At 39.7% G+C, this 20,552-nt stretch overlaps 1 protein-coding gene across 1 annotated transcript in view; it reads left to right on the top strand.

Annotated features, from left to right (window-relative positions):
- Positions 1-20,552, top strand: part of LOC112109814 (mutS protein homolog 4) — a 68,933-nt gene that overhangs the window by 31,953 nt on the left and 16,428 nt on the right. The window contains exons 7-16 of the mRNA XM_029912373.1: positions 292-464; positions 4,405-4,472; positions 7,390-7,464; positions 7,867-7,931; positions 8,538-8,707; positions 15,879-16,015; positions 16,359-16,462; positions 17,332-17,456; positions 18,840-19,040; positions 19,230-19,348. Coding sequence (XP_029768233.1) covers positions 292-464; positions 4,405-4,472; positions 7,390-7,464; positions 7,867-7,931; positions 8,538-8,707; positions 15,879-16,015; positions 16,359-16,462; positions 17,332-17,456; positions 18,840-19,040; positions 19,230-19,348 — 1,237 coding nt within the window. The remainder of the gene's footprint in view (positions 1-291; positions 465-4,404; positions 4,473-7,389; positions 7,465-7,866; positions 7,932-8,537; positions 8,708-15,878; positions 16,016-16,358; positions 16,463-17,331; positions 17,457-18,839; positions 19,041-19,229; positions 19,349-20,552) is intronic.

Raw genomic sequence — 20,552 nt, 5'->3', positions numbered from 1 at the left:
TCTCTGTACACAGAGAGCTGTTACCCTTCCCTTTATAGTTATGACACTGCCCGTGACCTGTCTGTGACTTTTACTAAAAATACCTGTGACTAAAATGTAGCCTTACTCATAGTCTGATTTTCCGTCTGAGGTCCCAGAGCTCACATGGAGTTCAAGGGAATTTGTGTGTGCTCAGCACTTCTGGTAATCAAGCTATAAATTGTAGGCTAATTTAATCTGAAAATTTCATTTGATTTGTATCAGCTTGATTTTTTTTTATTTTTTGTTTTTTTAAATTTGTTATTTTCAAAGGAATGGTCACACTCTTTTTGGCGTTCTAAATTATACTAAAACTCCAGGTGGAAGCCGAAGACTTAGGTCTAATATCCTGGAGCCTCTGGTTGATGCTGAAACAATTAACACAAGATTGGATTGTATTCAGGAACTACTCCAGGATGAGGAGCTCTTTTTTAGTCTTCAGGCAGGTAATAGCTTGTTTTATTTTTAAAACACTTAAAATACCCATTTAAATATTTTGGTTTTTATAATAGCTGAAAACTCATAGCATGTATTAATAAAATAGATATGAAACATGTTTTGACTTGTCAAATTACATTTCATAGTGGATTTTAAAAATGCTATGATTTCTAGTAATAGTTCATAATCTGTCATTATTTAATTTGACTTTTTACCTCTTTTTTGATCATTTTGCTAAAATTTTTAGTAAATGAGGCAGACCAGCAAATGGTGCTTTAAAGAGGAATTAAATTCGCAAAACCTTTATTTCTTGGTTTTGGACGGCTTATTGTGGTTTTTGGCTAAACGAGTAATCACTTTTGGTCAGATCAGGAACTCTTTCCAAGGCTTTCACAACACAAAAATGGATGACATGTAGTCTATAGAGCTACACTGTTTAGCTTGATATTATACCAGTGGAGCAGATGTGAATATATAAATACCACCAAATTTTGCAGATCGTCAGAGTGGCTTAGATAGTATGTTTATCCTTTATTTTTACACCTTAAATATTACAAATACACATTTTTAAAATAAAAGTTTGGAAAAAGTTACTGCATCACAACTACCAAAAACAGTGAATGGGAATTTCTCATTCTTTCTCTGTCTCCATCCTATCATAGAAAATATTTTGACATTTATATCCCACCTGTGAAGAAGTAAGGAGGCAAAAGGTATAAAAACACCGGCCCACCCACTTTTTCTTTAGTATTTTTGCTTCCTTTCCCTTGGAAACATGGAGTGTATTTCTCCAGTTTTAACTTCATCCATACCCACCCACCCCATTTCAATAGATCAGAAATATGCATGTGAAGATGGTCCTGCTAGTGAAGGCAGGGGGCTGGACTCGATGACCTTTCATGGTCCCTTCCAGTTCTAGGAGATAGGATACCTCCATTTATTTATTTATTTATTTATAAGATGCAGCAGAGGAGACTGTGTTTTGGCACTTGTAGCTCAAAGGTAGTGAGGTAGGTAGGAGAGGTGGACTATAATATATGCTTTCCCACAAGACTACTTGTCAAACATTGTCTCTTGATCTTGTTAGTGATCAGCTCTCTAACTTGTGAGGAGCAGCTGCTTTCTTTCTATTAAAAGAATAGGACAAGGAACTCCCAGAATCATTAATTTTGATTTTTAACAAATCTGGGAACAAAGAAGGATTGGAAAAAAGTCACCATTTACTAATATTTTAATATTTAAAGAGGGTAAATGGGATGACCCAGATAACTGTGGGCCTCTATCCTGGCAAAATCATGGAAAGGCTGATATGGAATGCAATCAGTGAAGAATTAAAGGATGTTAGCATAATTAATGCCAATCAACATGGTTTTATGGAAAATAGGTCTTGACAAATAAATTTGGTATTTTTTGACAAGATCACGTTTGATAAAGTTTACTGTGTTGGCATAATATACTTAGATTCTAGCATGCATTCTGATTTTTTAAGAATTTGCACTATGTGTAGCCCATGTTAAATGGATTAATATTTACAGATGACACTCAAATTGGTGGAGTGATAAATAATGACGGGGACAGGTAAATTATACAGACAATCCTGGATCATTTAATAAGGTGAACAATATGCATTTTAATACAGCCAAAAGTAGATCATACATCTACGAACAAAGAATGTAAGTCACGCTATTCTGGAATGCAGCAATCCTGAAAAGGACTTGGATGTACTGGCAGATAACCATTTGACTCTGAGCTTCCTCTGTAATGCTGTAGCTAAGAGGGTGAACATGATCCCTAGATGCATAATCGGGAATATCGAGTAGGAGTAGAGAGTTGGTATTATGTCTGTATACTGCATTAGTGAGACCTTTACTGGAATACTGCATTGAGTTCTGGTGTCTCCAATTTTTCCAACATCATTTTTGAAGTGGAAAAGGTTCAGCGAAGAACTACATGAAAGATTTGAGACTGGAAAACAAGCCTTATAGTGAAAGACTAAAGAAGCTCAATCTATTTAGTTTATCTAAGGGAAGGTTAAGAGGTGATTTGGTTACAGTTTCCAATATGTACGTGGGAAAGTGATATCTGACGGTAGATAGCTCTTTAATCCAGCAGAAAACGGCACAGAAAAGGGCCCAGGGTTAGAAACTGAAGCAAAAGAAATTCAGACTATAAATAAGGCACAAAGTTTTAACAGTAAGGGTAATTAACTATTGGAACAACTTACCTAGGGATAGAGTGGATTCTCCATCATTTGGAGTCTTAAGATTTGACATCTTTCTAAAAGGTATGCTGTTGCTCAAACAGAAGTTATAGGTTTGATGCAGAAATTACTGGATGAGGTTCTATAGCCTGTGTTGTGTAGGAAGTTAGATTTGAATGGTTCCATCTGGCCTTAAAATGTATGAACCATACAGCTCTCATTATTTTCTTTGTGACTGTTAGAACAGTTCTGATGTGGGTGATGGTCCTTATGATTTGTAAAAATTTTCACACTGGTCCTTGCCAGAAATGTAGGTCTCCCATTGTGATCTCTCATTCTTTGCCCTTAAGACCAGGTGTGAAATGCAGCAGGAGCTAGGGTAATACCTGAGAAAGGTCAGTACATTATCTCCTTTCAAGTGGAGGCTAATTCCTCAGTTGTGTCCTTTCATGACATTTCTAATATGGAAGTTGTCAACCTTCACCTTCCATCTTTCAGAGTCACAACAGAGTTGTAAAACTTCTAGTTTTCTTTGGATACCAGTCCACCTGGTGATGTTTCCAACATAGCTGGTTCTCTTTCTTCCTCTTGCCTGATAGTATAAGAGCTGGAATCAAGTTGCTCTGGTGATCGGCAAGCAATTTGTCCACAGAAAGATTTTATTTTCTTACCTACAATATCAAATAATTTTGCTCTTTTAAATTGTTCCGTTTCATCACCTGATCATTCATAATTTTGGTTATCCAGCTAATTTTTAACCTTCTGTAACACCAAAACTTAAACGCTCTGAGTCGTGTCTCAGTTTCCTTTTTAAATGTCCAGCTCTCACACCATACAGGAGGATTGACCATATGTTTAGCTCTTCAGCAATCAGTGCTGTAGCACCACTAAAGCACTGCCACACACCAGGGCTTTTATTGGATTTGGGGATCTTTCCTCTGCAGGATGCATGGGGGTCTGCTGCCTCTTCAATAGTTCAGTAGTGCCCACCAGCCAGCATCTTTCTTGAGTTATTGTAGTTGCATAGTTAGTGCTATATTCTGTCTGGCTTCCTTCTGATAAGGTCATTCCACCACAGGCTCAGGTTACAACTCTTGAAATTGCACGGCAGATACATAGTCATCTTAATTGGATGGGAATTTTCAAACAGAGAATGTTGCTATGATTTTTAAGATAGCCTGTTTGCTCTTGAGGACTGCCTGCTACATCTGCAGTCTGACATGTTTTCTGTTATAAGATAGGAAGTAGAGACAATTGACAAGGGACAGTAGTTTATTAACAATGCCGTTTTTGTTATAGTCTCCCACTTTTCCCTCATTTATATTTCAGCCCTCCTACCCTGTTGTGGGGATAGTAATGTTCTTACCGTTCAATATTTTTTAGGTTGTTTAAGTTCTGAGAGTTTCTTTACTGAAGAGAATACAGGAGAGCTGATGTCATTATAGCCATCATGATACAATGACCAAGAAGTGCTCAGATACCATGCTTATGGATGTGACATAAGAATCTAGATAGATAGGTAGTTCTTTTGTCTGTTTTCTTTCTGGTAATTGAAGCTACAATACTTTGTCAAGATTTTTCTGTGATAGGATGAGGGAAGAAAATGACTTCACAAACAGAAGTACTAAATAGTTTTCTGTGCCTGTTTTCTTTTGGAAAATTAAATCACTTATTTGTTAAAGATTTGTTATTAAAATTATCGCAAGTTTTAACTCAGTTTCTAATTTGTGTTTAATTTTGTTTTACAGTGATTTCAAGATTCCTGGATACTGAACAACTTCTTTCAATTTTAGTACAAATTCCAAAGCAAGATACAGTAGGTTTATAAATGCATCTATCTCATAAATAATGAATAATTGTCAGTTATCTCAATAGAGTATGCAACATGTAAACTTCATATAGCAGCTGTACAATTGTATTATAGTGTAAGAAAAAGATTGTACATTAAAAAGGGATGGAAACATAGTTTTAAAGATATACAGTGATTTATATATGTTGCTCCTCACCCAGAAAGATGAAAGTACATACCCCTTAAACTAAACCATATTTTTACTTTGTAACAGGAGAAGAATTTCAGCCAGTCACAAAGTGTTTTCATTTATTTATTTAGATTTATGTAGAGAGTAAAAGAGCACCCATCTAATGCTCTAGGCATCTTTGACAATATTTTAAAAATACACTGAAACAGGCCTGTTGGTTCCCCCAGATCAGCTCAAATACACAGCAACAAAATACATGACTGATGTGAATTGCTCTCACACGATCCACAACTTCCTACACCCAGTCTAATCCAACACTCATTTCTTCGCAAGTGAGGGAGAAAAGGTGGGCAAAGCAGCAAGGCTAACAAGCTCAAGCTGTTACGGAGTTGGAGAGGAACCGAGGCCCTGTTACCCTTGTGGAGAATGACTAAAAAAACGTGACTGTTGTTACTTCACAAATGCCACTGTACTTTTAAAATCTGCATCCTCTTATTTATTCATCCTAATCACACCTTCATCTTAACATCACTGGAGAGTAAGAGAGAGAAGTATTTTCATATGAGCATGAAAGGTAAAATACACCTTTTAATGTTAAAAATTGTATAATAGAAATAATCTCCTTTTTGTAATATACTCATAGTTTTTAGATCGATTGCCCACTTAACTTTGCTTTGTCTATTAATTAGCCTCAGGAGCCTCTTATGCAATGTAAAGCAGTTGAGATTATCCCTTATAAATGGGCTGCAAAAAATTTACTAAAAAACAAACCTCTTTAGTTTAGTTTCAGTTACTAAATAAACTTTCCAAACCTGTCAAGCCAGAACTTAGAATCTTGTTCCTTTTAGCTTCCAAACACAGGCCTTCATGCTTACGCCAAGTGAAAGTCTCTTACAACTATGAAATAAGTTCTCTCTCAGCAGCGATCAGGATACAAACTATTAATACACATAACATAGACAGTACAATTAGATGCAGCAATTATTAACATTTGTTTTATTACAACTCATTTTCTTCAAATATAGCACATGCACAAATTTTCAAGGGGATTAAAATATATTGAAAATTTGAACCTGCCGTATGTAGCAAGCTGTTTTAGAGATAGAGGGATACCGAGAATATTTAAATACAAGTCAACATCTCAAATCAAGGTATTTTTAGGGCCAGATTCTGCCACCCCATTTTGTTTTAAATGTAATTTTAAAAAATCTGTTACGTGCCCCTATCCCCAGTGCATCAACAGCAAGATTTGAATCCTGGACTTCAGCACCGACCTCGACAGCTTCAACTAACTCATCTTAGAGTAGGCTGTTATCACTTCCGTTATTTGCAAACTGCAAAACATTACTAACCAATGACTAAGTGCATCCAACTAGTGCAAAAAAGTATGTCAGGAAAGTGCTTTAGTAACAAAACAGCTGCCTAGACTTCATTGTTAACAAAAGAACTATTCTGATTCAGTATACTTAAAATACAGCCAGTACATCACAATTTTCCTTAGTGTTTCTGGATGCTAGTTCAGACAAAAAAGAAATTAGAAAGGAAATAAATCTTTCTTTGTACTCTCATCCATGTGCCTATTTTAAAATGTTAAAAAATAAATTAAAACACCAAGTTATAATGCAACAGAGAGTCCTGTGGTACATTTAAGACTAACAGACTAATGTTACTAACAGGTATAGAATAAAAAAAACTGTTGAACGATGCTTTTTTTTCTTTTCTTAAAAGCAAGACACACTGAAGTTCCTGGAGTTGTAATTGGTAATGTGTGTATGTGGGGGGGATTTTGGCAGAAACTTGCAATGGTTGGAACAGCTACCCTTGCTTGCTTTCTCCTTGGTAAGGTGACCCAAGGCAATCAAATTGCTCCATCTTAAGAAATATTTCTGTAAATGTCGCCCCTGATACTTTGATTGCACTAAGACACCGTCTGGGCTGATTGCCAAGCTTCATTCTGAGAAGAAAATTCTGCAAAATTCAGTAACATATAAAGGGATTTAATTGAGTTCTGTGAGCACATTTTTCCTTCTAAGAAACTTCAGAACATTAGAAATTGGGTGGGTTGGGGTGTTTCTGTTCCAAAAATTTGTAGCATAATTATTTTTAAAGTAAACTAAGACTTTTTAGTAGATTTTTATGTGTAATTGAATTTTTCATAAAATTGAAATAAAAATACTGTTTAGTATTTCCCACACAGGAGCCTTCACTTTTATTTATATTTTCTATTAATTTGACTTTAAAAACAAGGAAGATTTTCGTTTGTGCCTTTGAAAATCTGCCTTAGCTTCTACATAAGATTTTTCCATTTTTCAAATCTAAAGTTTTCTTCAGTTTCATTTTCAGAAGCCGTTGATTTTCCAACATTGATTTAAACTCTCCACACAAAAATTAGATTTTTTTTTCTTATGGAACTGCTACCTATTCTTTCTTTATAAGGCAACAGCACATAGCAAATGTTCTGTTCTCTGTAAGAAAGCACAAATATTTTAGACTTCTTGTCAGTTGAAGAACTCTTTTGAAAATATTGTATTGTAATTTGAGTTTTCTCAAGCCATATATAGTCAAATATATATATTTTTTAAAAACAGCAAATTTACAAATTGTCAAGCTGGTCATTAGTCATATGAATTTTCATAAATCACTTAATAGTGCATGAAAAATACATTCAGAATATGTGTGTAAAATGCATGCTTGTTTTGAAATGTATTTTAAAAATTTATACGTACTGTATTTGTAATATTTTTTTCCCAACAGGTTAAAGCTGCTGAATCAAAAATAACTAATTTAATCTATCTGAAGCATACTCTGGAACTTGTGGATCCTCTAAAGGTGAAATGTATTCTGTTACTTTTTCTATATAAAACCCAAACTAGTTAATCTTTGTTGTCACACAGTGCAGTTCATTATATTTACTTTATATCTCATGGAACTGTACATTGTCACTGTAGTAACATCCTCTAAAAATAAGACAAGGGCCTCTAAATCTATGCTAAGTTTGATATTGATTTAAAAATAAACATATTTGAGTCTCTAATACTTTCGGAACTGGATTCTGAATGCTAGTTAAAAGCTTAATTTTATAATGATTATGCCAGCCCAGCCGGTAAGCTCTCTATATCACCCCAATTTCAAATAAGCCTAGGTGACTCTAAAGGCCTTACAGACTGTTAAAATGGTTATTTAATCATAAAAACGTGATTAAATTTTAATCTATATTTTAATTTTCAATAGGCTGCTTTGAAAAGCTGCAAGACACATCTGTTAAAGGCATATTACAGTTCTCTGGAAGACAAAAGGTATTGTGATAATATTTTCATAGCTAGAATATCTTGTTGTCTCCTTTTTTCTGAGGATGTCTAGGATTTTAAGATGTTGCTTCTTGAATTATTTATAGATATAGCTCCTGTTTTTTGTGTTATCATTAGAAACTCTTAATTTTACTTATTCTTTATGAAGTTTTTAGAAATTCAGTTTTTCAACTATTGCAGGAGAAATTTTAAAAAAGATAAACAGAAAATTGGTTTTAACAATAGTTGATTGGTTATGAATGACAAACATAATTGGAGTTCTTACAAAATTTAAATACTCCAGTAGATATTATTGAAAAGACAAAAAAAAATTGAGAATACTTTGATTTCTTAGAATCACCCAAAATGACTCAGGACAAGTAGCGGTTTCCGATATCTGAGCAGTGTGCAATGTCTGCTATTCTTTAAGGTATTAAAATATTTAGGTTAAAGTTAAGTGTGTTCATATGATGTCTCAGGTAAAAAAAAAATCACATGGTAAGTTTTTAGTGTATTGGCTTCAGTCATTTTTATTTATAATTGAAGATGATATTGAAAATGAAGTTGAAAAATATTACCTAGCTAATTCCGTTACTGATATAACTACTGTTGTAGGTTTGGAATCATACTTGAAAAGATTAAAACTGTCATTAATGATGATACAAGATACACAAAAGGATGCCTGAATATGAGGACCCAGAAGTGCTACGCAGTCAGGCCAAACATCAATGAATTCCTTGATATAGCTCGTAGAACATACACAGAGATTGTAGATGACATAGCAGGTATTTCATGATTGATCACTAATAGAAATATATTGCACCTGTTATATAGAACCATAAAATTGTACAAGAATATATATAGTGCTAACTTTCTAATGAAGAGAAGGCAAGTATTTTTATTGTAATTTGATTTTGTCATTGATAAAAAAAAAGTTGAGGTACATTTGAAATTAGGGTTGCCATACGTCTCGGTTTTCCCAGACACAACCTCTTTTTGGTCCTCCGATCTCTGTCCTGGCAGATTTTTGAAATATGAACAAATGTCCATGATATTTCCTTTCTTGTCCTATTTCAGGACATTTTGAGGACATTACACTTGTTATTTATAAATGTTAGATATTCAAAGATATTCAAAGTAGAAAGAAACTGTACTCCCCTCCCCCTCCAGCTCTCCCTTTCCCCTTGCAGTGTCCTCTATTTGGGAACTTAAAATATGGTAACCCTATTTGAAATGTACATTGAGGTTTTCCATTTGTAGATAAAAACTGTAATTAAAATGAAATGATGAATAATTATTTTGTGATTTTAAAAAGTAAAAAGATTGCTTCATTTATTCTGCCACAAAAAAACAAGCTGTATATGAATCAAACATATTGTAATCTTTCCATTTAAAACCTATGGTTTGCACCTACAATGCAGTGCATCTAAATTCAGTTTGAAGTGTTGAAACAATATTATTTCAAATAAAATTTTCTGGTACAAAAAATTTAGTTTTATCATCTGCTGACACATTACAAACACAAATACTTTGTTTTTAATATTTTAACTAGTTTGAGTCGTGAGCTATGATTTAACTGTGTGCTATTAAGAATTGTGTAAAACCACTTTCTTGATATTATTTTAAAGCCAAAATGAATAAAATCAATGTTGGAAGAATGCCTCTATTATTTGAGTGTAACTGTTTTAGATAAAGTGTCTAAAGTTGATGAAAATAATTGTCTTTTTCCGAATGGCTCCTATCACGTTTCTGAGCAGACAAGATTGTTCTTTTAGGCCTGGTCTACACTAGGCGTTTATGTCAAATTTAGCGCCGTTACATCGAATAAACCCTGCACCCGTCCACACCACGAAGCTATTTAGTTCGACATAGAGGTCTCTTAAATTCGAGTTCTGTACTCCTCCCCAACGAAGGGAGTAGCGCTAAATTCGACATGGCCATATCGAATTAGGGTAGGTGTGGATGGAAATCGACGCTAATAGCTCTGGGAGCTATCCCACAGTGCACCACTCTGTTGACGCTCTGGACAGCAGTCTGAGCTCGGATGCTCTGACCAGCCACACAGGAAAAGCCCCGGGAAAATTTGAATTCCTTTTCCTGTCTGGGCAGTTTGAATCTCATTTCCTGTTTGGACATCGTGGCGAGCTCAGCAGCACTGGCAACGATGCAGAGCGCTCCAGCAGAGATGGCAGTGCAATCTCAGACTAGAAAGAGGGCCCCAGCATGGACTGATTGGGAAGTCTTGGATCTCATCGCTGTGTGGGGAGATGAGTCCGTGCTTTCCGAGCTGCGCTCCAAAAGACGGAATGCAAAGATCTATGAGAAGATCTCTAAAGCCATGGCAGAGAGAGGATACAGCCGGGATGCAACGCAGTGCCGCGTGAAAATCAAGGAGCTGAGACAAGGCTACCAGAAGACCAAAGAGGCAAACGGACGCTCTGGAGCCCAGCCCCAGACATCCCGTTTCTACGAGGCACTGCATTCCATCCTAGGTGCGGCCGCCACCACTACCCCACCAGTGACCGTGGACTCTGAGGATGGGATATTGTCCACTGCCGGTTCCTCGGACATGTTAGCGGACGGGGAAGATGAGGAAAGAGATGAGGAGGACGAGGCAGTCGACAGCGCTTGCAACGCTGATTTCCCCGACAGCCAGGATCTCTTCATCACCCTCACAGAGATCCCCTACCAACCGTCCCCAGCCGTTAACCCGGACACAGAATCAGGGGAAGGATCATCCAGTAAGTGTTTTAAACATGTAAACATTTATTTTTAACAGAACAGGAATATTAAGAATATTAACAATGGGTTGTTCATGATTACTTTGCCCTAGGCGCTTAACGTTTCAGTCCCGGGCAGTGCAACTATTAAAAAAAAAACTAACAATGTCCGTTTTTGCATGATTGTTCTGCCCAAGCCGCTCTACTGTTTAGTCCCTGCCAGTGCAGCTACAGTAAAATGCGGTCTACATGTCCGGGGATAGAGCAGAAATCCTCCTGGGACATCTCGACGAAGCTCTCCTGGAGGTAATTGGAAAGCCTTTGCATCAGGTTCCTGGGGAGAGCGGCCTTATTGGGTCCTCCGTGGTATGAAACGTTTCCGCACCAGGAGACAATCAAGTACTCCGGGATCATTGTCCTACAGAGCATGGCGGCATACGGCCCTGGTCTTTGCAGGCTTTCCCGGAGCATTCTTTCTTTATCACTGTCTGAGATACTCATCAGGGTGATGTCGCTCATGGTGACCTGCTTTGAATTAGGTAGGGGAATGTTAGTATTGGGACTGCTTGCCCGTTCCTTTACAGAACTGTAACCGCCGGTTTACAGCCACGCGGTGGAGGTGGGAGAGGGGCGGCATACAGGGATCTTTCCCTGGGACAGCCGCGAGGGGGTGGGACAGGGGCAGAGTTCATGTTTGCCGGATTGCTGGCAGCAGGGACTGGCGTTGCTTTCAATGTGAAAGGAGGCCAGTGCTACTATTAAAGTTTTAAGCAGCCACAAGTCTACGGCTTACCATGTCTGCCTGCTACACAAATTCCGGTGTCCTGCCCCGCTTCTCAGATCGGCAGTGCAAGACCCCAGGCACTGAATGCGAGGGCCGAAAATTCGACTTTGTCCTGAGTGCGCATGTGATAGGTGCTGTGCATGGTCTTGTTCACAGAGAAAGACTATGTTCTTTGTTCACAACTACATTTATCTTTCTGAGGAATTCACTCCCTTTTTCCCATTCCCACAGCCACATCTGCGACTGTCTCCCAACCCAGCCTGGCATCACACTCCCAGAGGCTAGCGCAGATTAGGTGGAGGAAGTAGAGGACGCGGGAGGACATGTTCTCGCAACTAATGGGCTGCTCCCGAGCCCAGGCAGCACAGCAGACCCAGTGGAGGGAGAACTTGTCCCAAATGCACCGGTCACACATGGAACGGGAGGAGAGGTGGCGGCAGGAAGACCAGCAGGCGACTCAAACGCTGCTTGGACTAATGAGGGAGCAAACGGACACGCTCCGGCGCCTTGTGGATGTTCTGCAGGAACGGAGGCAGGAGGACAGAGCCCCACTGCAGTCTATCAGTAACTGCCCTCCCCCGCCACCAAGTCCCATACCCCCCTCACCCAAAGTCCAAAGAAGGAGGGGTGGCAGAGTCCGTGAAAACTCTCACTCCACCCCTGCAGACTGCTCAAGCACCAGAAGGCTCTCATTCCCCAAAATTTGAAAAGTCCTTTCCTTCCCGCCTCACCCAAGCCCCTGTCCAAGTTTCACCCTCCAGTTTCATGTGTGGTTGTTAATAAAAAATACGTTTCTGTTCATTACTGTTTCCATCATGTTCTTTAGAGGAGAGTCTGTCTGAAGGGGGGGAAAGGGGTTGGTAATTGGACAGGACAGCAGCAGGGCACACACACAGTGCAGTCACTAGTTACCCTGGTCAGTCTGGGAGGTGGTTTTCATGTTCTGTGGGGGGGGGGGTTGCTCTGTGACTTTGTGGCGGGGGAGGGCAGTTACAGATCTTATGCAGCGGTCCTTATCCTGGATCACAGAGCCACGCAGCAGGGGATCTGTAACCCTCCTCCCCCTGCCACAAAGTCACATAGCCACCACATACACGCAGTCCCCATCAGGAGGGCTGGCAGGCTCCGTTGAAACAACCAGTCCACCACTGCGGAGCCTGTCATTCCTGCAGTTTAGAAGCATCATTTGCATCAGTACACTACACCCGCTCCCCACCACAGTCTGCGTCCCAGGTTTAAAACATTCCCGCGAAAACAGTAATAAAGAAAACGGTGGCCATTAACAAAATAGAAGTCATTTTATTTTTAAACGTGTGTTGGAAGGGGGGGAACGGGGTAAACGGGGTATGTAACTGGAGAGGATAGTGAACATTCACTGGGTAAAGAAACGGGGCCAGGTTCAGCTTCTCTGTAAACAAACTTAAAAGTCACAGGTTACCCTGCTCACTCAGGAACCTAGCTTTCAGAGCCTCCCGGATGCACAGCGCGTCCCGCTGGGCTCTTCTAATTGTCTGGCTGGGCGTAATCAGAAGCCAGGCTATTTGCCTCAACCTCCCACCCCGCCATAAAGGTCTCCCCCTTGCTCTCACAGAGATTGTGGAGCACACAGCAAGCTGCTATAACAATGGGGATATTGGTTTCGCTGAGATCACAGCGAGTCAGTAAGCTTCTCCATCTCCCCTTGAGACGGCCAAAAGCACACTCCACCACCATTCTGCACTTGCTCAGCCGGTAGTTGAAGAGTTCTTTTTCAGTGTCCAGAGCGCCAGTATAGGGCTTCATGAGCCAGGGCATTAGCGGGTAGGCTGGGTCCCCGAGGATCACTGTAGGCATCTCCACATCCCCAAGAGTTATTTTGTGGTCCGGAAAGTAAATACCTTCCTGCAGCCGTCTAAACAGACCAGAGTTCCTGAAAACGCGAGCGTCATGAACTTTGCCCGGCCATCCGACGTTTATGTTTGTAAAACGTCCCCGATGGTCCACCAGTGCTTGCAGCACCTTTGAAAAGTAGCCCTTTCTGTTAATGTACTGGCTGGCCTGGTGGTTCGGTCCCAGGATAGGGATGTGAGTTCCATCTATAGCCCCACCGCAGTTTGGGAATCCCATCGCGGCGAAGCCATCTATGATGGCCTGCGCGTTTCCCAGGGTCACTACCTTTGAGAGCAGTACCTCAACGATTGCGTTGGCTACTTGCATGACAACAACCCCCACGGTAGATTTGCCCACGCCAAAGTGGTTCGCGACTGACCGGTAGCTGTCTGGTGTTGCAAGCTTCCAGAGGGCTATGGCCACTCGCTTCTGGACAGTCAGGGCTGCTCGCATCCGGGTGTCATTGCGCTTCAGGGCAGGGGACAGCAACTCACAAAGTTCAAAGAAAGTCCCCTTCCGCATGCGAAAGTTTCGCAGCCACTGGGATTCATCCCAGACCTGCAGCACTATGCGGTCCCACCAGTCCGTGCTTGTTTCCCGGGCCCAGAATCGCCGTTCCACAACATCCACATGACCCATTGTCACCGTGATGTCCTCGGCGCTGGGTCCCGTGCTTTCTGACAGGCCTGTGCTACTCTCAGACTTCAGGCCCTCACCGCGGTGCCGTAGCCTCCTCGCCCGATTTATCTGCATCTGCCTCTGGGAAAGGTGGATGATAAGCTGCGAGGCGTTGACAACGGACACAACTGCAGCGATGGTCGCAGCGGGCTCCATGCTCGCAGTGCTGTGGCGTCCGCGCTGTCACTGACCAGAAAAGTGCGCGAACTGATTTCCCGCCGGCGCTTTCAGGGAGGGAGGGCGGTAGTGACGGACGGATGACGACAGTTACCCAAAAGCACCCTCGACACATTTTTTTTACCCAGAAGGCATTGGCGGCTCGACCCAGAATTCCAATGGGCAGCGGGGACTGCGGGAACTGTGGGATAGCTGCCCACAGTGCACCGCTTCCAATGTCGACGCTTTCCCCGTTAGTGTGGACTCACAAAGTCGAATTACTGTCCTTAGTGTGGACACACACGTTAGACTTTGCAATATCGATTCCACATATTCGATTTAAGTGAAATCGAACTACTCTCGTAGTGTAGACATACCCTTAGTTCACACTTTAACAGGCAAGAATGACAAATAGCACACATGAATAGTAGAATTTTTAACACCAATAATATACTATAGATTGTCTTGAGGTTCCTGTTAGCTTTGTAGCTTACAGTTGACATCACACAGAGTGAACATCACAAGAATTTAGTTGTTCCCTTGCTTTCCAAAATTTTCCTTACATGGCTGCTAAGACCCAGAGAAATGTAGGCAGGGAGGAGCTCTTTCTCCCTCCTGATGATTAGTGCAGTCCAGTTTCACTGCAGCCCACATGTTTACAGCGGAAGAGCTCCTTTTCCTGTTACCATGCTAAGCATTGAGGAAGCAAATGCTGACACACTGGAGCACTGAGTGACGCCAGGACCCAGAAAGAACAGGAGTACTTGTGACACCTTAGAGACTAACAAATTTATTTGAGCATAAGCTTTCGTGGATTCTATGCATCCGAAGAAGTGGGATGTAGCCCACGAAAGCTTATGCTCAAATAAATTTGTTAGTCTCTAAGATGCCACAAGTACTCCTGTTCTTTTTGCGGATACAGACTAACACAGCTGCTACTCTGAATCCAGGACCCAGGTGTCCAACACAGCCCATCTTCTCTACCCAACCATTTGCTGGCCTGTGTCTCTGGTGGTAGCAACAGTGGGAGGTTGAGCCAGCTCAGTGAGGAGTGTGAATGCCAGGGAAACCTTGTTCAACAGCATCCTTCTTTTCTCCCCACACAGTAGTACAACATCAGTATTTTTCCTCATCCACCCAGGCACCCACACATGCCTGTACCCCACTCAGCAAAATTCAGAATTCCTACCATTTAGCAGCACCTTTCCTCCTGCCACCTAATAGTCCCCTGCATCTATCACCCTCCCAGGTGGGTGGGTTGGGGTTAGGATTTAGAAATGCAAAGGATTCTGAACTATGGAGTGAGTAGGAAAAGATCGACAGCCCCAGATCTAAGCATTACAGTTACCTGTTGAGAAAGCAGCGTGGAAACACCACTGGCATGAAAGTGGATTCATCTGAAGCTTACTTCTCTGAGAAATCTTCCTTTCTAGCAGAAGGACAACCCACCCCTGAGATCCCCATGACAACATATGAATATCTTTAAAAAGAACCTATGAATTCTCCTATTCTTACCTGGCACCTTTTGTCCACTAGTTTTATAAAGCTAATGCTCTTATTTGAATGGTTTACTAAGCTCTTTCACCTCCACACAAGCCCCCTTTCAAGGTCCTAACAAGGCTGTCTAATTTACTGGAATTGGTATCTAGATATCTGCATGATGAATTTCCTACTCAGATAACACAGTGAGTTTTATAGTATGTTAGAAAATATTTAAATTATGGCTGATTTTTTCCCCATCTTACTTAGGAATGATAACACAGCTTGGAGAAAAATACAACCTACCTTTGAAGATGAGTTTCAGCTCTGCTCGTGGATTTTTTATCCAAATGAATGCAGAATGTGCAGCATTACCTAATGGTCAGCTTCCTTCAGAATTTACAAAGGTATGTGTTCTGGACATGTTTTGTCATGCAATTAATGACTTCAGTGATATTACATAATAAATGAGGATAGAATTTATTTAACCCATATTCTTTTATACAGTGTGTTAAATGTCTAAATGTGGTATATTATTTGTGAGATGATATGATATGTTCTAAGGTTTCTATCATTCTGATATTTGCATTTTGTTTTCTTGTTTTTTCATGCTGTTTTATTTAGGAAAAGTGAAATAAGGTAACAGTTTTGTCACTTGCTTTCCAGATTGTTCCTACTTTGTTTTCTGGAAATCTTTCTTTATGTGCGTTTATTTGACATGTATTACTTAAAGTTTGAATTTCCCTACAGATCACTAAAATGAAAAATGCATATAGCTTTACTTCAGCAGACTTAATTAAAATGAATGAAAGATGCCAGGAATCTTTGAGAGAAATTTATCACATGACCTACTTGTAAGAACATTTCAAACTCTTTAATATTTGTGTTAACTTGATTTATTTGCCATATTAACAACTAGTTGTGAGGTTTTCTAATATATTTTCATTATTAAATTATGGTGTATTGTAAAAGCACTCCAGATTGTAGAGAGAGAGTGTTCTTCACGAGAGAGCACATTAAAAGGCTAAATCTACATTATTCTGAATTATGATTAAAATGTATAGGGATTTATTCATAAAAAAGAAGAGTATCCATCACATTTATTAAACTTTTTGTAGAGTATTATCAACACAAAATGACACAATGAGTATAGCAATTTGGCAATGTGTAGCCATTATTTATATTAAGTATGCCTTTCATTTTAAGTAGAATTACCTTCAGTTTTTCCATAAATTATGCTTATAAAGGGACCCAAGGGCATATATAGTTCTCTTTTCTTCTAGATCACAAAAGCTAACATAGGCTATTTTTGGCTACATCTTCTTCTGGAGATCATGTGAACCCATTTTAAACATGAAGGACTCAAGAAACTGAAGAGTCGCACTTTTTGGAGGACAAAAGAACACCATTGGTTCCAAAGCTGTATTTTTTAGAGTCAATTTTGCACATGCAGCTCCCTTTCAAGCAGTGGGAGTTGCATTTGCACATCTGATGGCAGAATTTGGCCTAGAAGTTGTTCCCCAATAACTTACTATGCTTTTTAGAAATTCACACAATTGCCCATGTTTACAAATCTCTATGGCATTTATGTAATGCCTGTCATCCTAGTATCTAAGTACCATATTGACATTATGAACTTAATAATTGTTTTATTGCTGTAAACTGTATAAAGCAATAAAATATAGTAGTGTACAGTAACTAATTCAGAGCTGTCTGCTTGCAGGATAGTGTGTAAACTATTGAGTGAAATCTATGAACATATCCATTGCCTATACAAACTCTCTGACACTGTGTCAATGTTGGATATGTTGCTGTCATTTGCCCATGCCTGCACTCTTTCTGACTATGGTAAGTTTCTTTCTAAGAGATGGTAAATATAAATTAAAATGCTGGTAAAGCTACTCCCCTGTCCCCCAGTATTTATATAATAGTACCAGGTCTAGTTTGTGGCTCTTGTATTTATCTCTTCATATATTAGTCATCTATCGAACTAAAATTGGATTTCAGTTCAGTGTATGAATTACTTTTATAGCTTCATTTTTCCTATTTTTCTTTCCCCTTTTATTCATGTATTCCCCCACTTGCTTCTGAACACAATCTTGGCATGTTATTTGAGGATGGAGGGCTAAGATGTTATTTTTCTATAATAGATCATGAGGACTTGTATAAAAGATGTAATCTCTACCTGAAAACAGCCCATTAATTCCTCCAAGTATACTGTCTTTGCTGATTTGATAGCTATAGGTCAGGTCTTCTACATGGGAATATCCTTTCTGATTCTTCCACTCTTGCTCATGTTGAATAATCCCTTCTTTGTGAATAGTTCTTGTCATGGGGTGACTGGCCTTTTAGAGAGAATTAGGGACAGTCTACCCATGACTAAGGTTGGTAAGCCAGCCTTGGTGGCTAATTGGTGGACTGGGAGCTAATCGATTGCCCAGGTGGCTGATTACTGCTCAATTAGGGGAGCACCTGACTTTAATAAAATTACCAGAACTCAGTATGGAGAGGAGGTCAGCAAGGAGCAGTGTCGGGGGAAAAAGACTCCTGATGACAGGAGACAGCAGGCAATAGAAAAGGGGGAGGGTGCCCACTCTGTCTTGGGATAGACAAATGATACCTGAACCTCAGTTCCAGGGAGAAGAACTGGATCATATCTTTATGCTATGTTAGCTAAAGCACTGACAAGAGTTCTACCCAAGCTCCAGTGAGAACTGGGAAGGTGAAGGTGGTACCTCCAGCTCTGGGAGGAGGATGGAGGGTTATTTTATGTAAACAGCAGAAAGACTGTTCTGAACAGTACTCCAGCTCCAGGGAGGAGGACTAGGAGCCTCATGATGAAGGCAAAATACAAAACTATTATAAGAGGGGTCTCCCAAATCTGGAGCTAGTAGTAGGATTAAAGGCTCGAGTGGAAGGTCTTTCCCTGTTTGGGATATTTGTTTCTGTTAATTAAAGGGAAATGCTTTAAGGCAAGCTTGTTTTGACTTATTTTGTAGATACAGGTTGGGGGAAATGGAGGCAGCACCTTGTAGTGCTATGCCTGGCAGAGGAGTGAAGCCCCCAACTCAAGTAGCAAGACATTATTCAACAAGAGGAAGAGTAACAGACTCAGAGCTCTGCTCTGCATGAGTGATTCTTATTTTATTTAAAAATGTAACTTTTTAATAATTGTCGTAGGTTTTTTTGTAGTTAGTGCTTAACATTGCTTATAATTTTTTCTTGGTTTAGTTCGTCCAGAATTTACTGATACATTAGCAATCAAGCAGGGATGGCATCCCATTCTTGAAAAGATATCTGTGGAAAAACCTGTTTCTAATAACACGTATATCACAGAAGGCAGCAATTTTATCATTATTACAGGACCAAATATGAGTGGAAAATCAACTTACCTGAAACAGATTGCTCTCTGTCAAATTATGGCACAGATTGGTGAGCAACAGTATTCTTTTGCACTACTCAAATTGTTTTCTACTGAAAATATCATTATTTACTAAGTGGAAAAATGTGTTTCTAAAAATAAGATGAGATTTTATGTGTATTACACAAGGCCAGTTTTTAGCTATAGTGTTACTACCAGTGATAACATAAGATAATTTGTACTTTTATTTTATTTTGCAGGTTCTTACGTCCCAGCAGAATATTCTTCTTTTAGAATTGCTGAGCAAATTTTCACTAGAATTGGTATGGATGATGATATAGAAACAAATTCATCAACATTCATGAAGGAAATGAAAGAGGTACAAGTTTAATTATTTTAGTATGAGGGGCCCTAATTAACATTAAGCTGGTACAGTTTACATTGGTTTATGGATTATATTTCATTGGCACTGAAGCACTTTTATTTTAGACAAGCACATGTCAAGGATAGTGTAGGAGTACTTGGTCCTGCCTCAGCACAGGGGGCTGGACTAGGTGACCTCTCAAGGTCCCTTCCAGCCCTACATTTCTATGATTCTGTGTACAAACAAAGCAGTCAAAGACAACTTGGCTTCTATATCTCTCTTCCATATTGAATGTCATGAGGAGAGAAGCATCTTTTAGAAAGGTAGGTCCCAGGCCATTTAGGGATTTACAGGTCAAAACCAGCATCAGAAAATCAACTCAGGAACTAATAGGCTGCCACTATCAAGCACAGAACTTAACACAGTCTGACATGTTATGTGAATCACAGTCTTAATGTGATTATGGGTAAAACAAACCTTTACTTAACAAGTGAATTTTGCATCAGCTTCAGTTTCCACATGAATTTAAGATGCATCCCTTCATTACAATAGTCTAGTCTTGAGGTGATACATCTGAAAGAAATGTTAATTACTGGATGGCTGTTTGTAGAGTGAAAGAAAGCTGTCTGGATGTTGCTGCTATATGATCCATTAGTTACTGCTCAGAGACTAACCAGAGGCAGGTGATGACAACCTTTTACCATGTGGTCTCCATTGTTACGTGCTAAAGCACAACCGATATTGTCAAATCGGCATCCGAACATCACCCAGTGAAGTCCCGGATTGAACAGCAATGGAAATAGTTACTCTCCAAAAAGTGACTCCATCCAGAGCCACTTAAGAGAATTGTAGACCCAGCTCTAAGAATTTGCCAATTGAATGTTGAAGGTATTTACCAGCCTAGAAGCAACCAGCTAACTCATGTTACATGAGACAACATGATTAACATTATTGCCCTGCAAGAAACTCAAGAACCACGCTGCCATATTGCTGACTACAATCTCATCACCTACCTCCATCACCCAAAACACAGCCATGGTACGTGCATCAAGCACAGCATTGAGGATTATGACCTGATAGTTGCTAGGAGCAACTCTGGAACCTTGACCATCTCAGTAAGAATCATCAAGATAAGAGTGTTTAATGTATATAAACCACTGAATACAGACTTGTCTTCTCCCCCATTACCCACAGTCTATTGCCTGGCTTATATATATGT

This window comes from Terrapene carolina, unplaced genomic scaffold (assembly GCF_002925995.2).
Source record: "Terrapene carolina triunguis isolate 2854851 unplaced genomic scaffold, T_m_triunguis-2.0 Scaffold210, whole genome shotgun sequence".
Lineage (NCBI taxonomy): Eukaryota > Metazoa > Chordata > Testudines > Emydidae > Terrapene > Terrapene triunguis.
Note: the sequence above shows the minus strand (reverse complement) of the source record. Positions and strands in the feature narration are given on the sequence as shown.